The sequence below is a fragment of the Trachemys scripta genome, chromosome 10, assembly GCF_013100865.1.
Source record: "Trachemys scripta elegans isolate TJP31775 chromosome 10, CAS_Tse_1.0, whole genome shotgun sequence".
Classification (NCBI taxonomy): domain Eukaryota; kingdom Metazoa; phylum Chordata; order Testudines; family Emydidae; genus Trachemys; species Trachemys scripta.
This window is the reverse complement of record NC_048307.1, coordinates 66,994,873-67,012,821: the sequence shown is the minus strand read 5'-3', so window position 1 is coordinate 67,012,821 and position 17,949 is coordinate 66,994,873. Positions and strand designations below refer to the sequence as shown.

General features: G+C 43.2%; 1 protein-coding gene across 1 annotated transcript in view; it reads right to left on the bottom strand.

Moving 5' to 3' along the window:
* Positions 1-6,593: 6,593 nt before the first annotated feature.
* GABPB1 (GA binding protein transcription factor subunit beta 1) overlaps positions 6,594-17,949 on the bottom strand; it is a 31,925-nt gene continuing 20,569 nt past the window's right edge. The window contains exon 9 of the mRNA XM_034784292.1: positions 6,594-8,349. Within this exon, the coding sequence (XP_034640183.1) occupies positions 8,197-8,349 (153 nt within the window). The 3' untranslated portion in view covers positions 6,594-8,196. The remainder of the gene's footprint in view (positions 8,350-17,949) is intronic.

The following is a 17,949-nucleotide window of genomic DNA, read 5'->3' as shown; positions in this document are numbered from 1 at the left end:
AATGGCTGAGCCATTACAAACATTGACTCTATCTCCCCTTGTAAATACTCTCACACTTATTATCAAACTGTCTGTACTGGGCTAGCTTGATTATCACTTCAAAAGTTTTTTTTCTCTTAATTAATTGGCCTCTCAGAGTTGGTAAGACAACTCCCACCTGTTTATGCTCTCTGTATGTGTGTATATATATCTCCTCAATATATGTTCCATTCTATATGCATCCGAAGAAGTGGGCTGTAGTCCACGAAAGCTTATGCTCTAATAAATTTGTTAGTCTCTAAGGTGCCACAAGTACTCCTGTTCTTCAATATTTCATCCACCTTCTTACTAAACAGCCCCTTGACTTTCAACAGGAAGATTCTCTATTTTATATTTCATTTCAGGAGGAAGAGAAGACTACTTCAGTGATGCATGTCTATAGAGTAGCATAACAGGTGCGTTGCCCTCGCTGCCAAATCTGAAACAATGAAGGAAGCTCTGAGTGCACATTTTGACATTATCTGGCTTTCAGTTATTAAAGTGTTCACCAGCTTATCTTGGTCCTCTGAACAAGGTAATCTTGTGAGATAAATCCCACTCCAAAATTTTAGTCTTTGGTTTAGGAGTCATTAGTCTCTGCTCCTCTTCTGACAGATCCAAGGAGTCTCCCAATTATGATTTAATTTCAGCAGTCAGAGCCATCTTGTCCTGTAATATGTTCTTCTTCAGAACTGAGAGAGTCAGACCCAATGACTTCTATCATGGTTTGGCTCTTACATCAGAGGCTGACACTGGCTTCGATGGTAAGTGCTTAAAAGTCTGATCCAATGACTTGGGAATGGATCCTGGAGCTGAGACTCGTACCTTTTGCAATACATTCTTTTTCTTAGACCCAGAAGTGTCTGAAGCCAATACTGGCCTTTCTTCGTTAAGATCAGATCCTTTAGCGGTGCTGGAACCAGGAAGCTTTGCACACCAAGCTTCTAGAAGGAATAAAGATTGTAGCCTGTTCTGCTATTCCTTGTGTGCTCGCAAGGCGAAGGTGCTGCAGACAGAGCATCTCAAAGGAGAGTGGCTCTCACCAAGACAAACTAGGCATCCAGGATGAGCATTCAATGCCAGGAAGACCTCTGGACAAGGTGCACACCTTTTAAAACCAAGTCTCTTCAACTTTGGATCCACCATGGAACTGGTAAATGAAACTAATGATCTCTCAGTAACTTTTCTAAACTACTAAGCTAACATATCCTAAGGCTAAAATAAATTATAAACCGTAACTATACTAAGCTCAGATACTACTAAGCAAGGAATCCAGAGGTTTGTGTCCATCTGCTGCTATGGTTGGAAGGAACAGAACTGAGTCAGCAAAGAGTACCAGGCCCCCTATTCTAGCCTTGCCCTCAGAACATTTGAAACAGTGAAGAGAGATTTCAGAGTAGCAGCCGTGTTAGTCTGTATCCGCAAAAAGAAGAACAGGAGTACTTGTGGCACCTTAGAGACTAACAAATGTATTAGAGCATAAGCTTTCGTGGACTACAGCACACATATGCATCCGAAGAAGTGAAGAGAGAGGTAGGAAGGGCATGTGAGCGCTCTAAAGGGGAATGCTATGAGAAAGTTCCACTGTCTAAGATGGTGCATCCCATGAGTGAGAATATGCAGAAGACATTCAAAGAAGAATTAGCCAGATTCTTCACGTCAAGTGATGATTTCTTGAGCAGAGGCTTTACTAAGATTTCCTTAAAAACAAAAACGGAATCCTGCCCTCTCTAGGAAAGATGTTGACAATCTCCACCAGCACAACACCAAGTTACTTCCCCACTAGCCTTCACAAGACAAGAAGTAGGTGAGGAGCAAAAAATTGTCTCAACACCTTCAGTACTTCTATGCGCACCACTAATTGAAATTCTAGCCGGGAAGATAAGGCCCTTATCTCCCCAAGACCTTGCTGTGGCACCACAGCAGCAGTCAACTCATTCTTAGTCTGATCAATTTTATCCACAAAAAATATAAGGAATTTCCTCACAACAGGGGTGGTTGAGCCTGGATTACCAGATTATCTACAACCCAGATAATGCCTTCTGTCTGAGTGTGTGGATACTATGTTGGAAAAAACGACTTTTTCTTCACTTCACACACCACCACAGCATATTTTTTTAAATCTACATGTTGCAACCTGTCAGCCTCAGCCCAGACCTCAGCCCTGGTCTTCCCTCTTGCTTCATTTTAGATCACCCATAAACCAGGGTGAGCTGTGAGAATGAAGAAAGAAAAGAGGGTGCCTAGAAGCCACCTCATGAATGGTGGAGGGTAAAGACTATTATGAAGTCCTATCAAACCACCAAGAGAGTGGTCTGTCAGGGAACAGCATTCTCCTGAGCTCTCTGGAACCTCCAGTGGTGGAACAAACAGGCTCCAAGCAATTACTCTGCTGATCGCCTTCTTGATTCATTATGTACTGAATCTGATGACAACTGTGCTAAAACTGGCCCAGCAGCAGCCAACTAGATTTCAGTGATACATTCAAAGTTGGGAGTCTCATCCTTATTAAGTTACATAGCATACATAGAAGATTAATGAACAGTCTGGTCCCTTTAAAAGTCTACCTTTCCTGCAAGAAAGGAGAAGTGGTTTTGTTTTTGTTTTGTTATAGGCTGTTTTTTTTAATAGGAGCTCATTGTTATTTGATGGAATTCACCCAGTAGAATAAGTGAGATTTGGAAGACCAGGATTGTGTTTTGACTTCATCTGATAATCTTTATTTGTCTTTCCAACAAGAAATGGAAATGTAGGTTAAAACACAGCAAATAGATAGTACAAAAATGAATTTCCATATTGATAGAACAGTATTGAAATGGTGCTGTCATGGGGCCTACTGTACCCCCATTGGAATTGTGGGAGTTTAACCTCTCCTCCCACAATTCTCCTAGCCTGCTAGCAATATCTACAATCCTGATCAACAAGTACAAAGAATGTAACATGACAGGGAACAGAGCCAGGAAGGAGAGGTAACTCACCTTGTGCAGTAACTGGAGTTCTTTGAGGTGGGTATTCCTATGGGTGCTCTACTTCAGAATTTTCACTTCAGGTGTGCTTACATCCATGAGCCTTTCATGAGAGATTATTGGTAGTAGTGCCCCTTTGGCTCGTGCATGCACCCTACACATCCTTATGCCCAGCATTGAGGCACATATAGTTTCTTGCCCACAAGGTGAGCAAACTCTCCTTCTTCGAGTAATGTTCCTGTGGGTGCCTCACTTCAGGTGACTTCTGAACAATATCCTCAACAGGAGGAGGGAGCTTTAGAGTCGAGTCCAATACTGAAGATAAAACTGCTTTTCCAAGGATGGCATCTGTTCTAGAAGAATGAACCACCATGTAGCACTGGGAGAACATATGCATCGAAGACCAAGTTGCAGCCTTGCAGACTTCAGCAATGGGAACATTTGAGTAATGCTGTAGAGGAAGAGAGAGACACCATGGATTATTCAGGCTGTATTTGTTCACAGTATAAAACACCCTGAACCAGTCCTGGAAACATCAAAGACATAACTTGGCATGTTGCATCACAAAGGTACAAGCTGCAATGTGTCTGAGTACCTGAAGGAAATTTCTTGTTGATGTCTGTGGACTGAACTGAATTTTTGAGATGAGATTTGTTAATGGCATGAGGGCTGTCCATGGGAAGGTAAGGTCTGGCGGATACTGCACCTAAGCAGGCCCCTAGGAACTCTATCCTTTGCAGCGGGCTCAAAGTGGATTTCTTGATGTTGATCTGCAGACCTAGCCTCCAGAACAGAACCTTTGCTGAATTTATTGTGGAGAGAACATTGTTTTAAAACCAGCCCTTGAATAGCCAGTTGTCAAAGTAAAACAATTATCCCCAGATGTCAAAGATAAGCAGCAAACACTGCTAGTACTTTGGAGAACACATGCATGGCAAAGAAAGGCCAAAAGGAAGCACCTGATACTGGAAGTGAACTTGACTGACTAGAAACCAAAGGAATCTCTTGTGCATAGGGCAATGGTTCCCAAACTGGGGTTCGTGAACCCCTGGGGGTTCGCAAAATGTTACAGGGGGTTCTCGGGGGAAAATTCCCTAATGGCGGACAGAGCTGTCCCTAGGGACCCTGGGCAGCACAGGTCAGCAGCCCAAGGCTCCTGGACTTTCAAGAGCTAAGGGGAGACTCCAGCTCATCTAATATAAGTAAGTCCCTGGAGTATCTGAATTCCTGTGGTACTGGGCTTGTTGGCACATGGCAAGTTTCTACAGTTGGTACCACAGGCATAGACTGCTCTGATAAGTCTCATACGATGGAAGTAGCTGGCTCTGACGAAGATGGCTTAGGAGGATTTGTGACAGTATGAGAAGTGTGACATGTGCCCAGTACTGAGGATGTCTTGGTGGCTGGCTTAGTTATAGAGGGTACTGAGGGCACTGTAGGTATCACCCTTTTAGAAGTAGAGGGCTTAAACTCCTTTGCTGCAGTGTCCTGCTTCTGCAATATGATGTAAGATATCGATACTAAGGCATGTTTGGTGCATCTAGCCTTAGAAAAGCTTGGAGCTCCAGGCACAGGGTCAACACTGACAGAGCCTGGGGCCACAGTGGTACCTAGAGCAGTACTTGATGTCTCTAACATAGTCTTACTTTGAGAAGACTGAGGCTTTCTCAAAGCAGACTCTTTAAAAATGAGAGTGAGTCCTCCCAAGGATCTCTCCTGAGTAAGTCTGGGTGAGTGCCGATGTTGACAGGGCACCATGGTCTCTCAGAGCTGATGCCTGGATCCAAGGCCAGATGGAGATAACACTACATCATTAAGAGCTTAAGTTTTACTTCTCAATTCTTCCTGGCTCTGCTTTTAAAAGCTGAACAGATAGTACACTTCTGGGGGATATAAGTTCCCCCAAACTATAGGATACACCAGGAGTGCCAATCACTGATCAGGACAGCTTCCTGGCAAGTCAAGCAACAACTGAAACTCAGGATAGTGGATCTCAAAAGAAAAAGCCCCCCTCTAGAGGTGAAGGGATTATAGAACAAATCCCTCTACAAAATGAAATAAGCATAAAATTAAATTAAAGGAAAAGAAAGAAAATAATTAGACTAAGGACAAGCTTTGAATAGTAAAGTGGACACATTAGCACTCTCTCTCTGACTGTGAAGGTAGGTTTGCCCGGGCAACCCTATATGTCCTCAGTGCAGGGTATGAGGATGTGTAGGACACAATGGGCACTACCACCAAGTTTCCAATCAAGGCGTAAGCACACCTGAACTGGAGCACTCATAGGGACACTACTTGAAGAACAACTCTGGGACATGTATCAAGACAGCAATGCAGCACTAACAATCTATTGCTATTACACAATAGACTTTTCTAACATGGACAGGGCCTTAGTACTTATATAGCACCAATCCTTGTCATATCTAGGTGCTGGTAGCCAAGCTCTGGGACAATGGAAGGTTTGGATGTGTTTACAGGTACAAGGAGTTATTCTTTTGCATACATTGCAAGACACAGGTTCAGTCGTGCAGTCCTTAATCACGAGTTGTCTAACTGAAGTCTGTAGGGCTGCTTTTTCTAGCTCTAGCCTCCATGCTGTGTATTTAGAAATATTTCACAACACATTTCTGTGAAGCCCCATGCAGGAGTATATTGAGGGCACTTTTCTTAGTGAAATCTAAGTAACTATTATTCACAGTAGCCACTAAATACTTAAAAAGTGTTTCCAAAGAGCAGCTAAATTGAATCATAGAATCATAGAATATCAGAGTTGGAAGGGACCTCAAGAGGTCATCTAGTCCAACCCCCTGCTCAAAGCAGGACCAATTCCCAGCTAAATCATCCCAGCCAGGGCTTTGTCAAGCCGGGCCTTAAAAACCTCCAAGGAAGGAGACTCCACCACCTCCCTAGGTAACGCATTCCAGTGTTTCACCACCCTCCTAGTGAAATAGTTTTTCCTGATATACAACCTGGACCTCCCCCGCTGCAACTTGAGACCATTGCTCCTTGTTCTGTCATCTGCCACCACTGAGAACAGCCGAGCTCCATCCTCTTTGGAACCCCCCTTCAGGTAGTTGAAGGCTGCTATCAAATCCCCCCTCATTCTTCTCTTCTGGAGACTAAACAATCCCAGTTCTCTCAGCCTCTCCTCATAAGTCATGTGCTCCAGACCCCTAATCATTTTTGTTGCCCTCCGCTGGACTCTTTCCAATTTTTCCACATCCTTCTTGTAGTGTGGGGCCCAAAACTGGACACAGTATTCCAGATGAGGCCTCACCAATGTCGAATAAAGGGGAACGATCACGTTCCTCGATCTGCTGGCAAAATTGCCTCATATATATTCTTCTTAAGCCCTTTTGCTATATTAAAACTCTTGCAAAATACCAGTTAGAGATTTTTCTTATGATAAATGAATGGATTATAGAATTTACATTTTGCCAATTCAATTCTCTCCTCACTCTTCCCCCACACCTCACCCCACCCCAAAGGATATTCTTAACACCTAGTGTGTAACAGAGTGTTTTCATATTGTTCAGAAACATGATAAAAATTCAGATCTTTTAATGTACATATAAAACAATTTAAATGTATTGGATTCTACACCGTGAATGTGGAAAAGATATTTAATTGTAAAATAGAAAAAGTAGGCCAGAGTACAGTTTTAAGGGCAATGCCTTTGAATACAGTATAGGTAAACTAGACTTTGTTTAAGTTTATATAAACAATATCATAAAAGCAGTGAAACATGGAAAGACAAAGCAAAGCACAAATAAAAGACAAGTTATGTTTTACAAAAAAGGAATCCGAACAATAGTTAAAAGTTGAATGTAACACGGCATCGAACAGTCTTAAGGCAGCGTGACCTAAGGACGGGACTAGGAGCCAGGAACTCCTGAGTTCTATTCCCGGGTCTGCCACTGACTTATGTGGCCTTGGGCAAATCACTTAACCTCTCTGTGTCACGCTTACATCAGTTGTAAAATGGGGACAATAATGTCCATACCATAGGGGACATAGTGATGATTAATTCTTTACTGATTATACAACACTTTGAAGGTGTAAAGTACTATATAAATGCTAAGTATTCGTACAGATCACTGCACAGACAGACACATTTATCACAGTGAAGCACAATGATGATAGATAACAAGAGCACCAAAACAACACCAAACTTTCAGGTCCAGGTGCATAATTTAAATGCAAAAGTCTGTTTATAAAATGTGTCCTTGAGATAATCTGAAGATTATTGGGGAAACGACTTAATAAGAATATTTTAAAGGAATTGCTATGTGGGTTCCTGTGGAGACAGTCTTTCATACTTCTGTACTTTAAAAATGTTTATACATGAAAGTTATAAGACACACAGAAAAGTGAAGTTTCAATGCCCCCCACTGTCAGCATTTTCAAATAATGTCTGTATTACGTAAATTAAGTTTTTTTTAATTTTTACAAATTACATTCTTCCAAGAAATATACCATTCACAATAAAACTGGCTGCTAGCTTACTTCAAATGACATTTAGGCTAAGCATTTTTTCCTCTCAATTTCCCTCATCTTTGCTGAAAAATATCTATGCAAGATGTGAGTAGAAATTATAAAAACATGCAGCATATGTACAAACTGAAAAGTTTAAAAAATATTAGCTTCATATACATGTAAATCTACTTGGATATATTGGAAATTAAATATAAAATTTTCACTTTCTAAAACAAGGGTTTTCAGAAAATCTAAGACAACTACTTAAAGCTGTACAAAGATTTTCATCAGGTCTAAGTTGTTCCTTATATGAATAACTATTAATTCATTTTGTCACATAATTCATTTTCAAACTGTCAATCTTAATCAGCAACATCACCCTTAAAACTGTTCTGTTTTTCAGAAATTAGATTTATACTAAAATCCAAAATTTCACAAAAACATTGGCTTCTTGTGTTTCTGGATCCCTTCAAAAAGATTTATCAACTCACTTTGGAACTGTAAAAAAAACAACTATTTACAGTATTTCATTTTAAATACTTTTCACAATTTCTAAATTCAGCTTTTATGTTACAAGAAATTCATCAGAGCTCATGGCTTAAGTCCAGTTATCAACCTGTAGCATCTTTGCTATTGTGTAATCCCATTTCTGTACCTATACAGTGTACAGTGCAAGATTGTACTGCAGTTTTCTTGACTGAAAGTAACAGACTTTGCAATATGTCCATTTCAATATTTAAACAGCTTCTTTATTAGTCTGGAGACGGGTCATTGCCTCTAATTTCTGCCGATAGGCCTCTGCTTCTTGCTCTTTCTTTAGAAGCTGCTGTCGATACTTTTGTGCTTCTCGATTTGCCTCATCCAGCTGTTTCTGTAGAGTTTCTCTCTCCTATTAAAAAAAAAAAAAAACAGCAATGTTTTGTCAAATGCATGTTAAGTGCAAGATAAAATGGCAGGTTTTGGACAGCCAAGGTATAAGGCATCATACACAGAATCAGAAGCTAGGAGGTCCAATCCTGCAGTTTACTCAGGCAAAACTCTCACTTAAATACTTTTGTGTAAGTAAACAATGAAAGATTGGGCCAGACAATTGCTCACAAGATTTAAAGTGCAAATATACCAAAAAATACTCTCTCTTTAAGAGTATGCTCTTATGACATTTTCTCAGGGAAAAAAGCAAGCTTTGGAAAATATGTTGAAAATTTAGGCACAGTTGTCCGACTCAGTTTCCAGAATCTGAATTATTTTTTAAAAAGTTCAAACTTCTTTAAAAAAAAAAAATCAATACACAGTTCATATCCAAGCAAGTTTCCCACTATGAGTGTGTATATAATTAGAAATGGACACGTCAGCATAGAAATAGAACTTCCAGGGACCAATTCTCCTACATCATGATAAAAGTAACTTCTGCCATTAGACTGACAACCTATTCTTTCCCCCAGTGAGGTGAAATAGGGGTTTTCCACCTTACAATACATACATCTCTAACTGGAGGGAGAAAAAGTATGCTCATCAATGAAATTCTTAACTAAGGGCCCATCAAGCATCTGCATCCATGCAGGCACAGGGGTTTGCCCACACAGATGCAGCTGTAGGACAGAGGCTAAGTTCCAGTTGCAGAATCTTTATTTCTGGCAACAATGCAGAAACCAGAAGGGACACAGCTTGACTTTCAGATCCACAGCTAATGGGAAAAACCTATTTTACTTGTAAAGTGAGCAATCTGATTTAGAAATTAATGAGATACAACAAACATGGAAATTCACAAGATTACTTCGAGTCATATTTCAGACTACAATAGGTGATCAAATAAAAGAGTGTGCTGGCTGTGTGTGTACACTGAACAATTAATGAACACTGCATTCTAATGAGGTAACTGCTTTTCAGCCCATCAGAAGTACATTTTTAATCTACTAAATAATTTAAAAGGGACGCTGACACCTTAAATCTTGTTTGAATATTTTTTTAAACCTAGTATTGTTACATGGAAATTTTGCCTAGAATTATCCCTTAAGATTACTGTAACTAAAAGGAATTAAAGAAAAATATGTTTTTCTTCCCTCACCCCTGCTCTGCCAGTGTGTGCATTTGACAGCGCTTACTATATACAGTTAGTTTGATCAGAATTTAATGTCATCAGCTAACAGTAGCTTGCTGCTCCTCACTATAAATGACAACCAGGCTTTCATGGAAAATAAACTTGGGAGACAAAAGCAGAAGCATGCCAATCAAATACTATTATAATACAACAAAGCTCCATTACAATTACATTGAGTGTGATCTGCTTCCCATTGATGACAAAATTCTTACTGACTTCAATGGGAGTAAGACCATGCTCTTTATTTCTATTCAGCCAATTGGATAGTGTAATTTTAACATTTTAACTAATGGCTCTCCATGCTGTAAAGTGATGGCAGCTCACAATACAATTATCTAACTTCTATATTCTCATTCGTTTCAGTCACTGACTATAAGAATATTTTGGATTTTTTTCCAAAAGGACACTGTACTTTTATGAATTAACAAGTGTTTGGCTAGATTTATTTTTTAAAATTTGTTTAAAGTGAATTATAGTTGGCCATCCTACAAACCAATTGTCCGGCATACCTTGCATCTGCTATATTTAAATATGATGTCACAGAATGGTTTCAAGGCAAAGTGAGACACTTCATTTCAAAGCAGGAGACATTTCCTGTGTCCTAGGAAACATAGCTGAATGTATTTCTATTGTACTCAGCTATTAATAATGTAGACGCTGCCATGCTGTTTGATGCAGAAGAGCCACCGTGACAAACTGCATCCTATTGAAAAATGACTGCCTTGGAAAATAGCTTTGTTTTGATCTTCACTCAAGCAGAAGCCATCTTATTAAAATAAGTGCACCATACTTTTATGGATAAGCCAATTTCTGATTCAATCACTCTTTTCACTTTAATCACCAAGTACTAGTTATGGAAGCAAGACTCGCAGAAAATGAAGCTGCCAAGCTATCCCTCAGGAAAATGTTGGTCTATCAAATAAGACAAAGACATAATCACCTTACTCCCTCATGCTTTCTCCTTCACTCTAGCAGCTCAAAACCATATTACCGTTTCAGACCTCAAGCAGGTCTGAAATACTTTTCTATAATACTTAATAATATACTTTTCTTTCTCAGCTCAGTAACCCTACTCCTCACTGGTTTTCATGATTAGTACCTAAAAATGTTAAAAAAAATATAATACACATAGTATGCCTTCCGCTTCCTCCTGTCCCCAATGCTAGAGTTACCTTTAGCTGTCACATGTGGTGCTGAATATGTCAGAGTATAATGACAAAGGTAACTGATCAGTGCTAATGTTAGCATCTGTGTAGCAGAAACAATGGGTGGAGAGATTTTATTAAGTTTCATAAAGGTTAGTCATCAAAATAGGGAAGGGAATAAACTACATATATTGTAGTTGCTTTATATGGGGCTTTACACAGTTTTGAACACTGGGCTGAAAGGGAAGCTAAAATCAATAGGTTGCAGAGGGGTAGCCATGTTAGTCCGTATCAGCAAAAACAAACAACCAGGAGTCCTTGTGGCACCTTAGAGACGAACACAATTTATTTGGGCATAAGCTTTCATGGGCTTGAATCCACTTCACCAGCATCTGATGAAGTGGGTTATAGCCCACAAAAGCTTGTGCCCAAATAAATTTGTTAGTCTCTAAGGTACCATAAGGCCTCCTTGTTGTTAAAATCAATAGGTCTGTCTCAGTTGGAGTATGCACGAATAAAATGAGTGCTCCATCTTAAATGGTGATGATCTGGATCACTCACTTGACAAGATAATTTGGCATTCAACTTCTAAGTTTATAGTCTTTGGAATCAGAACGCTGCCTTGTAAGACACCATGTGAATGGTTTAATAGTAAATCAACCCATCCAACAATTGGACTGGCCAATTATAATTGCCTTTTGCAAAATAAAGATTTACATGTCCTGTGATGTGAATTTAAAGTGCAATTATACTCTAAACAAGTATAAAGTGAAGTTAGCACTGTGGGTACAAGTTTGTACCTCAGGGACATCCAAGATCAAATTTTCTCAGTTTATTAGTGAAAAGATGACTTTTCTAACTGCCACAGCTGCAAACTCAACCTGAAGTCTGAAAATCAAATATGTTCTTTCTGGCTTGTAATTATCACCATGAAAAAGAGATTCCACAACTGGAACTTAGTGAGCTGATGATGCAAGATGAGAACTGAATTCACCTCTCCCCCACAGGTATATTTTTCTACAGTGGAAATAGGGGAAGCATAAGCTTATTTAGAAGCTAAATTCTGCTCTTAGTTATACTGCTATAGATCTGGATTAACTAAAGCAAGCACACTTGACTCTACATAAGAGGAACAAATCTACTGAGTAAGAAATTGTCTTTTTAAAAAGTCTCCACATAAAGTGTGCTTATGTAGCTAATGGAGGGGAATGAGACATAAAATGCAGATACACCAATCTCTAAAGTAAATGGAAGATCTGATGGTGTGTACTATTTTAAATGCTTAAAATAAAAAAAACTGTCAGTAATAAAGGAATAATATGAAAAAAATAATATAAAAGTAGAGTTAAACTTTTTGCTTTATGGTAGATTAGTCTTCTGGTACAAAGGAACATCAAAACTGATGTTCAGGAATTTGATGGGGGAAAAAGAACAAAATCTTCCTCTTATTTGGAAAGGATTTTTTTGCACAATAAATATCTACATATTGCTTAGAATTACATGTCTAAGAAATGCAAGATTATTTTACAAAAAGGAGTTAGATCTGGGTTCAGAAATAGGTAATTTTATCTTATTCAGAGCTTTTTACTATTTAAATTAAAACAGCAATTCTTTTAAGTGAAGATAAGAATTTTAAATATTTTACTGGCAGCTACTGTACATATACAAACCTTGAAAACATAAGATACATACCAAGCTTCCTCTAATATGAAATAATCCACATAAATGAAAATTCCTTGCTTTTAACAAAATCAGTTTTTTCTAACGTTGTCTGAGCCTAAAGTCAAGTCTGCTTATTAGAGAATACAATTTACTTACAGCTTGGATTATTTCCAAAACTGAAAAATACAAGAACAATGACACAGAAAACTCCAATCTGCAGCTACTCCTGGGAAGCAGCAAGTAGAAGAAAATAAAAAGGGAGGGTACTGGAAAAGATAAATACTATATACACATGAAAAATATTTTTTAAGGAACATAAACAAACAGAGCAGACAGGTTGAAGAAAATCTAAGGCATAAGAATGAAGCAAGCCCTAAAGGAGGATCTTCACAGATGTCTTTATCGGCAGATCTCTTCTTCCCTGTCATAAAGGTGCTAGAGATCTTGTAGAATGCACATGGATTCTTGATAGATGAGACTTCTTAAACTTATGCAGGATTTATTATGGCAGTCTTGACTCCTTTGCAAATAGATGCTTTAAAACCTTTCCTGATGCAGCCCTAAATCAAAAAAGACAACATCAGGCTTCTGCCATGGCTATACAGTATGTAAAAGGAGAGAAGAATCACTTCTTTGAGGAGAATGGATTTCTTGATTAAGAGGAAACAGAGACTATATCTTGGGATGTGAATTCCACTAGTCTTCTTTTAGAAGAAACAGAGAAAAAAAATGGTTATCTACCTTTCGTAGCTGTTGTTCTTCGAGATGTGTTACTCATGTCCATTCCATTCTAGGTGTGCACACGCACCTATGTGCACAGTCATCGGAGATTTCTGCCTTAGCAGTATTGGTATGGTCTGCTGTGGTGCCCCCTTGAGTGCCGCGCTCATGCGCTGGTATATTAGGCGCCACCAGCCCTACCCCTCTTGGTTCCATCTTGCCGGACAGAGGGGTAGGAGGGCGGGTATTGGAATGGACATGAGCAACACATTTAGGAGAACAACAGTTATGAAAGGTAGATAACCGTTTTTTCTTCTTCCAGTGCCTGCTCATGTTGATTCCATTCTAAGTGACTCACAAGCAGTATCCTCGAAGGTGGGCTTGGAATTCAGTCTAGCGGCTTGCAGTACTGCTTTACCGAAGCCAGCATCATCCCAGGCTTGTTGGGTAAGTGCATAATGGGACGTGAACGTGTGGATGGATGACCAGGTGGCCGTTCTACAGATGTCCTGGACAGGCACTTGGGCTAAGGGAAAGCTGCTGAAGAGGCTTGAGTGGGCATTTACAATCGCTGGAGGTGGCACCTTTGCCTGATCGTAGCAGCAATGAATGCAGGCAGTGATCCAAGAAGAAATTCTTTGAGCAGACACTGGATCACCTTTCATCCTGTTGGCCACCACCACAAACAATTGTGTCGACTTGCGGAATGGCTTGGTCTTTCAATATAGAAGGGTAGCACCCTCCTGACATCTAGGGAATGCAACCTACGCTTCTCCTCCAACTTATACGGCTTTGGAAAAAAAGACAGGTAAGTAAATGTCCTGGCCCATATGAAACTGTGAGACCACCTTGGGCAGGAAAGCCAGGTATGGCCGCAGCTGGACCTTGCCTTTGTAAAAGACCGTATAGGGCCATTTCAAGGTGAGCACCCGAATCTCAAAGACTGGCGGGCAGATGTTATTGCAACCAAGAATGTGACCTTCCAAGAAAGGAGAACGAAAGAGAAGGAAGCCAGAAGCTCGAAGGGGGCTCCCGTGAGCCGCAACAGCACACAATTCAGGTCCCATGGAAGAACGGAGTCCCTGATGTGTGGGTAGAGGCACTCGAGGCCCTTGAAGAACCTGGTAGTCATGTCCTGGGCAAAAACCGACCTACCCTTGAGTGGCAGATGGAAGGCCAAGTGGATCTTGATAGATGAAAGGGGGACAGAAGGTAGATGCAGAAGGTAGTCCAGTGTTAACTGCAACAAGGCCCGCTCGGGCCGAATGCCTTTATCAGAGGTCCAACAAGCAAACCGTGTCCATTTGGCCAGATAGATTGCTCTGGTGGAGGGCTTTCTGCTGCCCAACAGGACCTGTTGGACACTGGCCAAGCACTCCTGATCCTCTACATTTAATCATGCAGCAGCCAAGCTGTCAGGTGCAGTGCCACCAGCTTTGGATGCAGAAGACTGCAGTGGTTTTGGGACAGCAGGTCCGACCTGAGCAGTAGCTGTAACGGAGCAGCCACTGAAAGGTACAGAAGTGTGCCAAACCAGTGCTAGCATGGCCAACCTGGCGCTATGAAGATCAACTTCGCTCTGTCCAGCTTGATCTTCGCCCTGTGAAGTAATGGCGCTGGGGGGAAGGCGTACAACAGAGCCCTCAACCACGGAAGCAGAAAAGCATCCGACAGAGAGCCTCTGTCAATCCCCCAAATAGAGCAGAAAACGTGGCATTTCCTGATCTGCCTGGACGCGAACAAGTTCACCTGGGGAGTCCCCCCATCTCTAGATGATGATGCTGACCATTTCCAGATGGAAGGACCACTCGTGGTGAGACGAAAAGGTCCTGCTGAGGCGATCTGCCAAATCATTCCTGACCCTGTGGAGGTGTACGGCTACGAGATAGATGTCATATTGTACACGGAAGTCCCAGTGCCTGAAGGTTTCTTGGCAAAGGGCAGACAATCTGGCTCTGCCTTACTTGTTGATATAGAACATAGCTGCTGTATTGTCTGCCAGGACCTGGACCACTGGGCTTTCTATGTGAGGTAGGAAGGCTTACCAGGCCAGGTGAACCGCTCTGAGCTCCCTGACATTGATGTGTAAGGAGTGATCGTGACTTGACCAACGACCTTGCGTGCTAAGATCGCCCAAATGGGCTCCCCACCCCAGGTCCGAGGCACCAGAGATGAGGGTCATCGAAGGGGATGGAGCCACGAAGGGAACTCCCTCCAATACCAATGCAGGATTCTGCCACCAGATGAGTGATGACAGTACGTGGTCCAGGACCTTGACCACACAATCCATGCTGTCTGTTGGGGGACGTAGACCGACGCTAGCCACGTCTGCAGGGGCCTGAGGCAGAGCCGCATGTGCTGGACCACGTAAGTACAGGGTGCAATGTAGGCCCAGCAACCGCAGGCATGTGTGAGCAGTGCCGAGAGGGTGGGCTTGCATGAACGAGATGAGGTCCACCATGGCTTGGAACCGAGCCTCAAGACGGAAGGCTCTGGCCTCAGTAGAGTCGAGGACCGCTCCAATGAACTCTATGCGTTGGACTGGAATTAAGGTCGACTTTTTCTCATTTATTAATAGCCCCAGGTCGCGACAGGTGGAGCAAACCAGATCGAGATGCCGCCGCACCGGATCCCAGGACCGGTCCTTTATTAGCCAGTTGTCAAGGAACTGGTAAATTTGAACACCCCGGTGCCTCAGGTAAGCAGCCACTGGGGCTATGCACTTTGTGAATACTCTTGGGACTGACGAGAGACCGAATGGCAGCACTGTGAATTGGAAATGGTGCTGGCACAGCACAAAATGGAGGAAGCGCCTGTGCCCTGGGAAAATGGAAATATGCATCCTTCAAATCAAGGGCGACGTACCAGTCTCCTGGATCTAGGGAGGGGATGATGGCGGCTAGGGAGACCAAGCAAAACTTCAACTTCTTGAGAGACCTGTTCAGGCGATGCAGGTCCAAAATGGATTTGAGGCCAGCTTTTGCTTTCAGGATTAGGAAGTAGCGGAAGTAGAACCAATTTCTTTCATGTCCCAAGGGACCTCCTCCTCTGCCGTCATGTGTAGGAGATTCACGACCTCTTGGACGAGAAGTTGCTCATGAGAAGGGTCTCTGAAGAGGGATGGGGAAAGGAGGGTCGGCCACGAACTGCAAGGTGTAATCTGAAGATATTACGTCAAGCACCCAACCGTCCGACGTCAGACGAGACAAGGCCGACCGGAAGAGGCTCGGGCGGTTGAGGAAAGAGTGGGAGGGTGGATCCTGGAAAGTGACTAGGACGCCGTCCTTGAGTGCAGCCTCAAAATGTCTACTTCTGGCCTCCTTAGTTCCTGGAAGGGCCAGGCTGAGCAGATGAATGGGAAGACAACAGATGTCTCTGCTTAGACCTCGTCTCTATCCTTTTTCCTGTAGGTGCTCAGCCGGGTAGTTCCCAGGACCTAGACCGGGGAGGTGGAGGCCAGAACGGCCTGCTGAAGAGTATGAAGGCCCACGGAGCAGAGGGTGGCACGGGAGTCTTTAAGGCCATGGAGCCTTGAGTCCGTGAGCTCAAAGAAGAGCCCAGCCCACTCAAACGGCAGGCTCTGAATGGTGGCCTGCATCTCCTGGGACAGTGGTTCTCAAAGCCGGTCTGCCACTTGTTCAGGGAAAGCCCCTGGCGGGCCGGGCCGGTTTGTTTACCTGCCCCATCCGCAGGTTCAGCCGATCACGGCTCCCACTGGCCGCGGTTCACCGCTCCAGACCAATGGGGGCTGCAGGAAGCAGTGCAGGCCGAGGGATGTACTGGCCACCCTTCCCGCAGCCCCCATTGGCCTGGCCTTTTCCGCCTTCTTAGAAGTAAACGGAATGGAAGAGGCGGTCTGCCACAGCCATTTGGCAATCTTAAAGGCCCCTGGGTAGATGGGCAGTGTGACCTGGGCCGGGATGGAGGAGCATATAACATAAAGAGGTCATCGCACTCCTCTGCGAACTCCTTAACTTTTAAGTTCAAATTGGTAGTCACCCTTTTAAGGAGGGCCTGGTGCTCCTTGAAGTCATCGGGGGGAATGCCCGTTTGGGAGGGACCTGCCACCACTTTGTCCAGAGATGACAACGACGAAGGCACTGCCGGGGAAGGGACAGGTTCCCCTTCCATCTCCGGGGATGGCTCCATGGGCGTTGGAGCCTGCTGCACTGCCCCCACGTCAGATTTGGTGTGGTATTCCAATTCTGGTGCCGGCGGTGGCTTGTCCAAGGCAGACAGGGAACACTGATGGGAATATGAATATCCGTACTGGAACCTCTCAGGCGTGCCCATAGAGGTTCCAGTACGGATATTGAGTGGGCTACTGTCACTGCTGCCACGCCACCACTGCAGATGCTACACCGGTCTTGTGGGTCGGCGGCGAATCACCCCCTTGGGCTGAACTCCCAGTCCAACTCGGACCATTGCACTTCCGGCGACCAGAGCAGAGCCATTGAGGCCTGAGCCTGCCAACTGACCCTGGTTGGCAACCGGTGAGACGAGGGAGAGGATCGGTGCCTGATCGACGAGCGGTACTAAGGAGTTGGAGACCGGTGCCATGATAGGGAGCGATCCCGCCCCGGTGGGGACTGACATCTGGGAGACCGTCTAGGCGAAGGTAACCTGAGATCTTTGGTGGGAAGCTTGCTGGTACCAGGGATATGGAGACAAGTGCTTCAACTCATCTCCCATGCCTCGTAGGCGGAGAGCGCGGCGTTGGGGACCTGGGCCTTCTGACCGGAGACCAAAGGTGTGATGCCAGGGTTCTAGGCCGCAGAGATGGGGACCGAGAGTGCTCCACTACCCTATGAGTACCCCTATGAAGCCCCGGGGTGGGCACATGGCCTGACATAGGTCCTTTGCC